The sequence below is a fragment of the Vicia villosa genome, linkage group LG5 (assembly GCF_029867415.1).
Source record: "Vicia villosa cultivar HV-30 ecotype Madison, WI linkage group LG5, Vvil1.0, whole genome shotgun sequence".
Classification (NCBI taxonomy): domain Eukaryota; kingdom Viridiplantae; phylum Streptophyta; class Magnoliopsida; order Fabales; family Fabaceae; genus Vicia; species Vicia villosa.
The window spans coordinates 11,125,397-11,136,768 of record NC_081184.1 but is presented as its reverse complement, the minus strand read 5'-3'; the positions used below and the strand labels follow the sequence as shown (position 1 = coordinate 11,136,768).

The following is an 11,372-nucleotide window of genomic DNA, read 5'->3' as shown; positions in this document are numbered from 1 at the left end:
GTCCATCATTTTAACTACAACACTTTATCTCAATGGAATCAAGATTATTTTTTTCTCTATTTCTAAGAGAATGAATTATGGGCAATCATACTCACCAAACTTCTTTTCTTAAATCTTTAGTTCCACATTGTTGTCATTGCCTTTATTCTGGTCTTCTTCTATTGGAGTGTGACGCGACTGATCTTTTGCTTCATTCAACTGTTCTCCAGTAACCACATTCTTGTAGGTATTAAACATCATATTTTTATTTTCATTGGCATGGTCGTATCCTAATTCATCATATACCAAAGGCATGGTTGATGCAGCAGAAAAGGTTGCACCACCTTCTTTGATTGTATTGGTACTACGATCCTTCAAGTCATCCTCTTTAGATTGATTTGCGTGGTTTGCCGGAACAAACCCTAACGGAAAAAGATTGATAGCCAAACCCTAACAGAACAAAATTTCTATATTTAATTTCTTTTATTAAATGTTGATTTTTATTAAAGCATATTAAAAGAACTAAATATAATTTTAATAAATAAACACAATGCACATCTTTATCAAAAATAATATGCAATAGTAATTTAAAATAAATTATTTTTTACTACATATATATCTATGGCCTATAAAGACACACAAACCCTACAATATATATTTTACGTGGTCTTCTAAATCACATTGTAATTAATGAATGAATCTGAAGATTAAATTAATATTATAATGTCTAAAAAATTACACACGTGTCTATTCCAACCTTATACCAATTGTCGAACTAATCTAACAATTAAATTACCTCTTAACTATTAAGATTCATATGCAAACGTTTCAATCACGTATTAATCTTAAAATCAATCCAACGATCAAAATTAATCTTTAACTTATCAACGTCAACACACACAACTGTTCCAACCTTATACAAATTATCAAATTAATCTAAAGATCAAAATCAATATCTTAAACATTAAGATTAATATGCAAACGTTCAATCACGTATCAATATTAAATTTAATCCAACCATCAAAATTAATCTTTAACTCCTCAACGTCAACACACACAATTGTTCCAACCTTATACGCATTGTCAAACTAATATAAAAATCGAAATCAATCTCTTAACCATCAAGATTCATACGCAAACATTTCAATCACATACCCAATTTTAGAATTAATCCAACAATCAAAGTTAATCTCTAACTTGCCAACATCAACACGCGATCAAGATTCATACGCAGGCGTTTCAATCACATTCCAATTTTAGAATTAATCCAACGATCAAAATTAATCTCAAACTTCTCAACATCAACACGCGACCAATCCAACCATATATCAACCTTCAAAATTAACCCAACGATCAAAACTAATCTCTCAACCATCCAGATCAACACCAAACCAATCCAACCGTTAAATTAATTCAATAACTCAAAATTCAGTCAACAATTAAAATTAATTTCAACCTTAAGATTAATCCAACGACTAAGATCAAAGATTAACCCTAATCACCCTAAAATAAACCCTAAATAGGAAATAGGAAATTACTGTACACACTATTGCTATAACTACCCACCTATTTTTATTTTCTATAATTTTCCAACCTTAGTCTCTCTCTCTCTCTCTCTCTCTCTCTCTCTCTCTCTCTCTCTCTCTCTCATCACATGCATCTTCATTGCGATCGATCCTCTCCCATGGTCTAACCTCAAATTCATCCTCACCGTCGATCTCACTCTCCGGAACTTTCTCGAAACTGAACCAAATCGCGTAGATCTCAAATTAGGTTTTATGGAAATGGCGTCAAGTCCTCGCTCCGTTGAAGAGATCTTCAAGGATTTCAGTGCTCGTCGAGACGGTATCGTTCGTGCTTTAACTCAAGGTATTCATTCAATTTTTCAATTCCGTTTTTTTTTTCTTCACTATTTCGAATTTTCAACTAACTTAAACTCATTTATTTTTTGTTTTTGTTTTTATTTTTCAGATGTTGATGAATTCTACACTCTCTGTGATCCAGGTAAACGGGAAGTTGAAGATCTGAAATTTTATTTTATTTTTCTATTTTTTTTTGTAATTATTGTTGAATTTGATTTTTTCTGTGTGAATTGTGAAGTTGTTAACTTGTTATTAGAGTTCTGAGAGTTAAAGCTTTTTATTTTTGGAGAATTTGAAGAAAAAAAAAGTCAAAGTTTAACATGTCCCATGTGTTTTTTTTACTATTTGTTTGTTTGTTAGTTTATATATTTTATATATTTATTTATTTGGGCACGAATTCACACACATCAACTGGTTCAACTATAAAACAGTTTATCAGTTAGTAAAATAAATAAATTCAGAGCTATGAAGTGTTGACACCGGAAACACGACACTGACATGTCGATACTGTCGATACCAGTAATAATTTTAAAATTGAATAAATTAAAAGTAATCATAACTTTCGGTTTTAGACCTTGACATTGACAGACTTTTTTTCCGAGGTATTTTAGCAGATCCAGTGTATGGATTTTGATTTGGGTGGAATTAGTTGAGTTAAATTAATGCTGGAAATTCTGGTAGTTATTATTGTTTTATTAATGATAATTATGAATCTGTTGTTTTGCTGATTTGAAGTTTATCTATGTGTTTTTTGGTTAAAGATAAGGATAACTTGTGCCTGTATGGACATTCAAATGAATCATGGGAAGTGACTCTTCCAGCAGAGGAGGTTCCACCTGAGCTTCCGGAGCCAGCTCTTGGAATCAATTTTGCGAGGGATGGAATGAATCGTAGGGACTGGCTTTCTCTTGTTGCTGTGCACAGTGATTCGTGGTTGCTTTCTGTGGCTTTTTATCTTGGAGCTCGTCTTAACCGCAATGAAAGGTATTACTATCTACAGGGTATAAGTATGTGTTTATATTAACTTAAGTTGGTTTTGGCTCATTATATGCAATTCACGTGCTGAAACACTGCTAAATGTTGAAAACCAAGACTTGCAGTTTGTAGTAGTTGCTGAGTTGCATCAATATCATCGTTGTCATCTGTTGTGACGGTGATTCTGGATAAGTTTATATTATATATATGTTCTTTGAATGGGTTAAGACCATTTCTTATTTATCATCCATAACTTTCAATTCAGGGAACGTGATAATTAACTTGAGGTTTTGTGAAAAGTGACTCTAATGTAACTCTTAGCTTTAGTTTAGAATTGAACAATTATGTTGAATAACTTATGTGTTCTATCTCTCCCCATTAACACTTCCTCCCTCCTTACCACGTTGTGTTCGGAAGGGAATTACAAGCTTTGAAGATTGTTGAGGGCAAATATCTGCAACTGAGTTTGATTTATCATTTGTATGGTAGAATGTGTTACTGTTGCTCTGGTCTTTCAGTTTCTCCCTTATAACTTTCCCATTCTAATGGGCTTATTTATTTAGTGTTTTCCCTCGACTGGTTTATAATGGGTTTATGGCTCCCTCTTTCTATTAATGGTTCCACTGATTCATGGCAGGAAACGTTTATTTAGCATGATCAATGAGCTTCCAACTGTTTTTGAAGTTGTAACTGACAGGAAGCCAGTAAAGGACAACAAGCCCACTGTAGACAGTGGAAGCAAATCTCGGGGCAGCACCAAGGTTAGTGTAATTGTCTTTGTGTAAGGTTGTTAAATACTCAGAGCTACCGTAGTAATGCTTGTACGTTCTTAAAGTTTGTAATGAAAATTGAAATTCAATATCATCACATCATATCTTTTAAAGTTATTTAACTATTCTCTTATTTTTTTGGTGTTTATCTGCTAAATCAAACACAGAAACTATACCCAAATGTTTGACTTGTTTATTTGTAGTAGTCGTTTGGATACTTGGTTAACATTTTGAAGTTGCTTTGAGTACAGTCAAAACACTAAACCAGATGTGGTTTTTTAAACTGTTCATAATGCATCACTCACACTGTTCAACTCACATTACTTTTCTTTTTGCTTATGCAAATGATCATGAAAATTGCAAGCAGAGTATACTTGGCCTGTATTTCAGAAACACTTCGATCATGGTGTTTATTTCATGTTATTACGCCATTTATATCAATACTGTATGACTATAAATTAAAGCTTTTTTTATAGGTGCGAAATCTGTCATGATGCTGCTATTTGATACTTGTTTGTTCATTTATCTGTAGAGATCAAGTGATGGGCAAGTCAAAAGCATCCCAAAGTTGGCAGATGATCAAGGTTATGAGGAGGAAGAAGACGAGCACAGTGAAACCCTTTGCGGGAGCTGCGGTGGAAACTACAATGCAGATGAATTTTGGATTGGCTGTGATATATGCGAGAGGTGGTACCATGGGAAGTGCGTGAAGATTACTCCTGCAAAAGCTGAGAGCATAAAGCAATACAAATGCCCATCATGCAGCATGAAGAGGGGCAGGCCCTAAAAGACAACATGTGAAGTGAATAATATTGCTTTGTTGGTGCTGACAGATACCGTAATATTGCCAAGTCTCCTGTAGAAATTCATTTAATGGTATAGTTTATATATGACTAGTGGGTAAAATTTCAGATATTATAGTTAATTTCATGGATCAACAGTTTGTGTTACAAATTTGGCTCCTCTTATTGAGGTGTTGGGAAAAATCCAAGGTTATAATTATCGATTGAAAGATTTAAGTAGTAGATTTTAATTTACGATTTGTTGCATATATTTTCGTATAATTTTTATAGTTGATTTTTATTTTTCATTTGCCTCCATATGCTGCTAGTTATTGGGATCAGATTCTTATTGATATTGTAATGTTGTAGCAATGGCTGGTGCACTCTCTTTGCAGGTTGGTTCACTTGAAATTATAATATATCCATCAGGTTCTTCATTGTTTCCTGCATTCTTTGCGAATTTGCATCGTGTCTGTTGAAATTGAAAACTGAGTGATCTTGCAAAGCTCCATTTCATTTTTCATTGCATTAACCTAACCATGTTAATTTTTCTGTGATTATTGTTGTAGCAAGTTAACCATCTCGTTATTTTTAGAAAGCTCCTTTTTTATTATATGCTTTCATGTTGATTCTCATCATATTCTTTTGTTTAAGTTCTCTTTTAAGAGTTATTTTTTTGAGTGAAGACTCGTTGTTGATGCGTAGTACTACTTTTGCTCTTCAATTTGATTCATGTTCTTACTCAAACAATGCAAAACACATTAGTGTAGTAGTAATAGTTAGTAAGCTCAAATAAAAAAAAATGGTTGTGATATTACAAGAAATGAAGGGTCACTAGTAAGTTATCATTGATATTCAAATAACAATAATTTAAAAGTGATTTGACATATAATTTGTCTAAGAACAATGATAACGTGTAGTCTAGTCTCTTTGTCCAGAGTATCTGAATCAAGCACAAGACATGGAAGATGTCATCTTTATATAGTCCAATAGTTGATTTTCATGTATCTATAATATTGTTCACTTGCTAACAACATGTTTTAGATCAAATGTTGATATATTTGTTTGTAGTCACGGCTTTTAAGCGTTTTGTTTGGACCATCTTAAAGCGAAGGAAAATATTGATTGAGAAAGAAATAGACAGTCCTCTAATTATTTTTCTTCATTTGGTTCCACTTCCAACATAGGAATATGAATGGTCACTTTTTGTAGTCCCCAACAAGAGTAACTTTCATATTGCTAATCGGAAATTGGGGTGTCATCGATTCGGTTTGAATAGATTTTTTATTATAAAAAATATGTGAATTTTTTGGTTCGGTTTTTAGTGTTTTTGAAAAATAGAACCAAAGCAAACTAATTGATTTAGTACAACTCGGTTGATTGGTTTACCATTTTTTTTTTAAACATTGTATTTACATGTATTATTCATTATCATATTTTCATTGTTTTTTATGTTATTATTTTTTCAAATAATACATTTTATACAATGTATTTCATCTATTTCATACTCTATTTTTCAAACATTTTAGAAATTGTATTTAATCCATAAAAAGTGATGACATGATTTCATTGCATTATAAAATAAGTTCATTATCAAATACAAAAACGGGTAACTATATAGTCACCGACTCAATTTATCGATTTAGTGGTTTTAAAAATTAAAATTGAGAATTGAATCAAACCTTCTTGATTTTCATTAGTTTGGTTCAGTTTTGGATCGAATAATTTTTTTCTTCATATTTTTTCTGATTCGCTTACACCCTAATTGAGAGTTAGATCATTAGAAAAGGATTATCTCATGGGAAAATTTTCACGGGCGAGAAAATAGTGTTATATTCAACCTTAAAAAGTTTACCTTCAAAGTTTCGTTAAGCCAACTTAGTTAGTAGTTGTGCAGTGACATCAAATGTAGAGACCAATATTCTATACGAGAACACTTCTACCGAAAGTAGAAAATAGCAAAGTAGACAAAGTGAAAAGCGTAACCATTGAAAGTATTTATACTCACATAAGAAGGAAAACATAAAGACAAAACCCCACAAAATAGAAACTAAGTAAAGGGCCGAACGTCAAACAATAAACATATTAATGCATCATCAAAGGTGTCGTAAGAATGATAATAATGATGGCGTTCACAAAAAACTCATCATAAGAAGCCTAACAATAGGCCATCACACTACTAGCTATATAGTGACACATGAAAAATAACTTAGAAGACATACATCAAGGAATCACGTCATTTCTTATCAGAAAGACATTAGCGTACCAAAAGATTAAAGCCAAAATATAAGTTGATGATGAATGAATTTTCATCAAAGTCGTCACCCATTTGGTAAACCTATCCACTATAGCATCATAAGCCCAAAACCTGATTCTTTTGAGTCAAACTTAAGGGTCAACTATTCCTACATGGGCATAGGTAAAAAGAATATCAAAACATTAGCATATTAGGTTAGGGTATGAATGGCCCAATAGCAACAAAAATCATGATCGGTCTTTCCCCGCCTTAGCTTCAAAGTTTAACCTAAAGCATAAAGTCTAGTAAAACAAGATATCTACGATGACATGACATTAGGGTAGTGATCTTAGAAGATTAAATATCAACCTTGTGTCTATCATCCAAAATAAGATTCTAGGTGTTGGAGAGCAAACATGGATTTGACCTAGAAAAGCACCTGATTCAAGTAGATGATTGTCGGAGGGTTGTCAAATGACTTAACAAATTATATTTCCACATGTCCACTTAAGAGGGGAAAAAGATCATTTGTCTCCATAAATCCTAGAAGATATTCAATATAAAGGGCGACAGAGACCAAATCAAAGTACACATTCTTGAAAAGTTAAAAATATTATTCATTATCTTATTCATTTACTAACTTAGGCATTTGAGTGTTTGCATGTATCATCCCTTCCATTTGTTCAAACCTATAAGAAATCTTGGAAGACAAAACATCATAAAACATTGTCATCTTATCAGTCTCCAACTTACAATTAAAATATTTTGGCCCAGAGACGGTAAAGTATCAAGAAAAACAATTACTTACAAAATTTTCCTATTTTTCAATTAATTTTACCTATTTTTTAAATATTTAGTTATATTATAAAAGAGAAAAATAATTTATATATTTTTAAAGATACTTTAAATAAATAATTTTTTGTAAAAAGACTATTAATACACGTACTTTTCTTTCATTCATCATATTCATACGGATAGTTGCAACAAAGAATTAGAGAAAGAAATGGAGAATAATGACTCTACCGCAAAATAAGAGTTGCACTTGCCCTCATCAAGAATATGTTTTAAGGAGGGTGTTTGATGACCTAAATCATTGTATCTAGACACATAGAAAATGAAGGAAGCAATTCTAATCACTCACCATTTTTTTAAAAGCTAGATAATAATTGAGCTAAATGTAGTTTCACACCGCCGATAATAAACCTAGTAAATATGATGAACTAAGAAGAAAGAAAGACTCTCATAAAAAAAAGGAAGAAAGACTTATAAGCATAAAGTAGTTACAGAAGAAAAGAGACGACTTCAAGAGAAAACGTGATCACTTCTAGCAAAAATAGAAAATAACAAAGGAAGAAAAGTGGAAAGCGTAACCGCTAAAAGTAATTATACTCACATAAGAAGGAAAACAGAAAGACAAAACCCAAAAAAACAGAAACTAAGTAAGTAAAACACAAAATGTCAAGCAATAAACAATTAATACTTCATCAAAGGTGTCATCAGAATGATAATAACGATGACGTTCCCAAAAAATTATCATAAGAGGTCTAACAATAGACTATCACACTACTAGCTATATACTAACACGTGGCAGACAACTGAGAAGACATACATCGAGGATTCACATGATTTCTTGCTAGAAAGACATTAGAATACCAAAAACTAAAGAGAAGATATAGGTTGAAGATGAATGAATTTTCACCAAAGTCGTCACCCATTTGGTAAACCCTATCTACAAGAGCATTACAAGCCAAAACCCCATATTTCTAAGCTAGACTTATGGGGCAACTATTCCTACCCGGGCCGAGGTAAAAATAATAATATCACCACATTAGGATATTGGATAATGGTATGAATGACCTAGTAACAACAAAGGCCATGTTCGATCTTCCCCAGCTTTAGCCTCAAATTAGACTCAAAGAATAAAATTTAGTAAAGAAATCTTAAAAACCTAAAAACATTATCCATTGCCTTATTCATTTACTAATTTAGATACCAAAGTGTTTGCATGTACTACACTCTCCTTTTTTCAAACATAGAAGAAATCTTCGAAGAAGAAACACAGTTGATTTATTGTTATCTTATTGATCTCCAATTTACCATTAAAATATTTTGTCCAAAATATGATTAAGTATCAAGAAAAATAACTACTTGAAAATTTTTCCTATTTTTTAATTACTTTTACATAATTTTTCAACATTTAGTTATTTAGTTATATCATAAAAGAGAAATAATATTTTTCAATGATATTTTAAACAAAGAAATTTTTGTAATTCTCTTCTATCAAATGGAGAATAGTAACTCTACCAAGAAACAAGTATTTTCTTATTCTCATTTCAACAATCTTCCTTATCATTTTCTTCTATCAAATGCTGATGAACTTATTACTTTCATGATTTTCTCAACAGGACATGATGCTACAGCCACTGAATAACTAAGATGAATACCTTATGGAAAGGTGGAATTTTTTAGTCAAGTTATTGGAAACTTGTTGCAGTAATTTATCAATTTCACAGTTGCATTCACAATGTTTCAAAGTGGGTCTTGTTCATGATAGTTTCATTGTCACCAAGCTCAATGTTCTGTATGCTAGATACTCATCAATTCACCATGCACATAAGCTGTTTGAAGAAACGCCTCACAAAACTGTTTATCTATGGAATGCTTTGCTTAGAAGCTATTGTCATGAGGGAGAATGGGTAGAGACGTTGGCTTTATTCCGTCGAATGAATTATGTTAGTTCTATGTTAATTGAGGGTAGTCAAACTCAAAGACCCGATAGTTACTCGGTGTCTATTGCGTTGAAATCGTGTGCGGGTTTGCGGAATGTTTTATTGGGTGAGATGATTCATGGGTTTCTTAAGAAGGTGAGGATAGAGGGGGACATGTTTGTTGGGTCGGCGTTGATTGATTTGTATTGTAAATGTGGTCAAATGAATGATGCTGTGAAAGTTTTTATGGAGTATCCGAAACCGGATGTTGTTTTATGGACGTCTATTGTTAGTGGTTATGAGCAGAGTGGTAGTTCGGAGCTTGCGCTGGATTTTTTCTCCCGAATGGTTGTTTTGGAGAAAGTGAGTCCTGATCCGGTGACACTTGTTAGTGTTGCTTCTGCGTGTGCTCGGTTATCTGATTTTAAGCTTGGAAGAAGTGTTCATGGCTTTGTTAAAAGGAAGGGGTTAGACACTAAGCTGTGTTTGGCTAATTCGCTGCTTAATTTGTATGGAAAAACTGGTTCTGTCAAGAGTGCAGCGAATTTGTTTAAGGAAATGCCTGATAAGGATGTTATATCTTGGAGCTCGATGGTTGCATGTTACACTGATAATGGAGAAGAAACTAATGCATTAGATATTTTTAATGAAATGTTGGATAAGAGAATTAAACCCAACTGGGTTACTGTGGTTAGTGCATTGCGAGCTTGTGCCTACACTTCGAATTTGGAAGAAGGTATGAAGATTCATGAACTGGCTGTGAAATATGGTTTTGAAATGGAAATGACTGTCTCTACAGCTTTGATCGACATGTACATGAAGTGCTTTACACCAGAAAAAGCCGTTGATCTTTTCAATAGAATGCCTAAGAAGGATGTAATTGCTTGGGCTGTTTTATTTAGTGGCTACGCTGACATCGGAATGGTGCACGAGTCAATGGGGGTTTTCCGTGACATGTTATCTAGCGGAACTCGACCCGATGCTATTGCTCTTGTTAAGATTCTTACTGCTGTTTCAGAACTGGGGATTCTTCAACAAGCTGTATGTCTTCATGCTTTCACAATTAAAAACGCGTTTCAAAGTAATCAATTTATTGGAGCATCACTTATAGAGCTATATGCAAAATGTAGTAGCATAGAAGATGCTAACAAGGTTTTCAAAGGAATGGCATATAAAGATGTTGTAACTTGGAGCTCAATAATCGCAGCTTATGGATTTCATGGTCAAGGAGAAGAGGCTTTGAAATTATTTTATCAGATGACTAATCATTCTGATACTAAGCCGAATAATGTAACTTTTATCTCAATTCTATCTGCTTGCAGTCATTCAGGTTTGATTAAAGAAGGGATAAAATTGTTTGATATCATGATTAGCAAGTATCAATTGGTACCAAACTCAGAGCATTACGCTATAATGGTTGATCTTCTTGGTCGAACGGGAGAGTTGGATACGGCTTTGGACGTAATTAACAACATGCCAATGCAAGCTGGGCCTGATATATGGGGAACCTTACTCGGCGCATGTCGCATACATCAAAATATAAAGATGGGGGAAGTTGCAGCTAAGAATCTTTTCGCCTTAGACCCTAATCATGCAGGGTATTATATTCTCCTGTCAAATATTTATTGTGTTGACGAAAATTGGCATAATGCTACAAAACTTAGGAGTTTGGTAAAAGAGAATCGGTTGAAGAAGATTATTGGTCGAAGCATGGTGGAGTTAAAGAACGAGGTTCGAAGTTTCGTAGCAAGTGATAGATTTCATGATGAATATGACCAGATTTATGAAATTCTGAGAAAATTACATGCTAAAATGAGAGAAGAGTGTTATGATCCTCAATTACATATAGAGGAAATGCTATGAGTTCTTGGAATGTGTAAGCTGTTCCATTTGAATGGCATAAATGTAGTCAGATTGAGAAAAGATTTTGGAATATGCCATTTTCTGATACTTTTTGTTTTGGTTCTCAAAATCATTACTTTTGTAGTTTAGTTGTAAATAAATTAAGAGGTTTTGATTAATACACATCATTGTATTGTAATGTACCAAAATTATTTATG

General features: G+C 32.9%; 2 protein-coding genes across 2 annotated transcripts; both read left to right on the top strand.

Moving 5' to 3' along the window:
• The first annotated feature begins 1,608 nt into the window (after positions 1 to 1,608).
• LOC131601324 (PHD finger protein ALFIN-LIKE 1-like) lies at positions 1,609 to 4,623 on the top strand. The gene is made up of 5 exons (XM_058873107.1): positions 1,609 to 1,848; positions 1,951 to 1,983; positions 2,603 to 2,825; positions 3,454 to 3,577; positions 4,119 to 4,623. Exons 1-5 carry the CDS (start codon positions 1,758 to 1,760, stop codon positions 4,371 to 4,373), a joined length of 726 nt encoding a protein of 241 aa, XP_058729090.1. The 5' UTR covers positions 1,609 to 1,757; the 3' UTR covers positions 4,374 to 4,623.
• Positions 4,624 to 8,873: 4,250 nt separating this feature from the next.
• LOC131606263 (putative pentatricopeptide repeat-containing protein At3g01580) lies at positions 8,874 to 11,372 on the top strand. The gene is made up of 2 exons (XM_058878515.1): positions 8,874 to 8,918; positions 9,010 to 11,372. Exon 2 carries the CDS (start codon positions 9,052 to 9,054, stop codon positions 11,173 to 11,175), a length of 2,124 nt encoding a protein of 707 aa, XP_058734498.1. The 5' UTR covers positions 8,874 to 8,918; positions 9,010 to 9,051; the 3' UTR covers positions 11,176 to 11,372.

What these genes read in the sequence shown, in the direction of transcription:
- LOC131601324 (XM_058873107.1), top strand. Translation starts at nt 1,758, where the DNA reads ATGGAAATGGCGTCAAGTCCTCGCTCCGTTGAAGAGATCTTCAAGGAT. An exon ending in CGTTCGTGCTTTAACTCAAG is followed by an intron (nt 1,849 to 1,950) that starts GTATTCATTCAA and finishes TTTATTTTTCAG; the next exon opens with ATGTTGATGAATTCTACACT. An exon ending in AATCTCGGGGCAGCACCAAG is followed by an intron (nt 3,578 to 4,118) that starts GTTAGTGTAATT and finishes ATTTATCTGTAG; the next exon opens with AGATCAAGTGATGGGCAAGT.
- LOC131606263 (XM_058878515.1), top strand. Translation starts at nt 9,052, where the DNA reads ATGGAAAGGTGGAATTTTTTAGTCAAGTTATTGGAAACTTGTTGCAGT.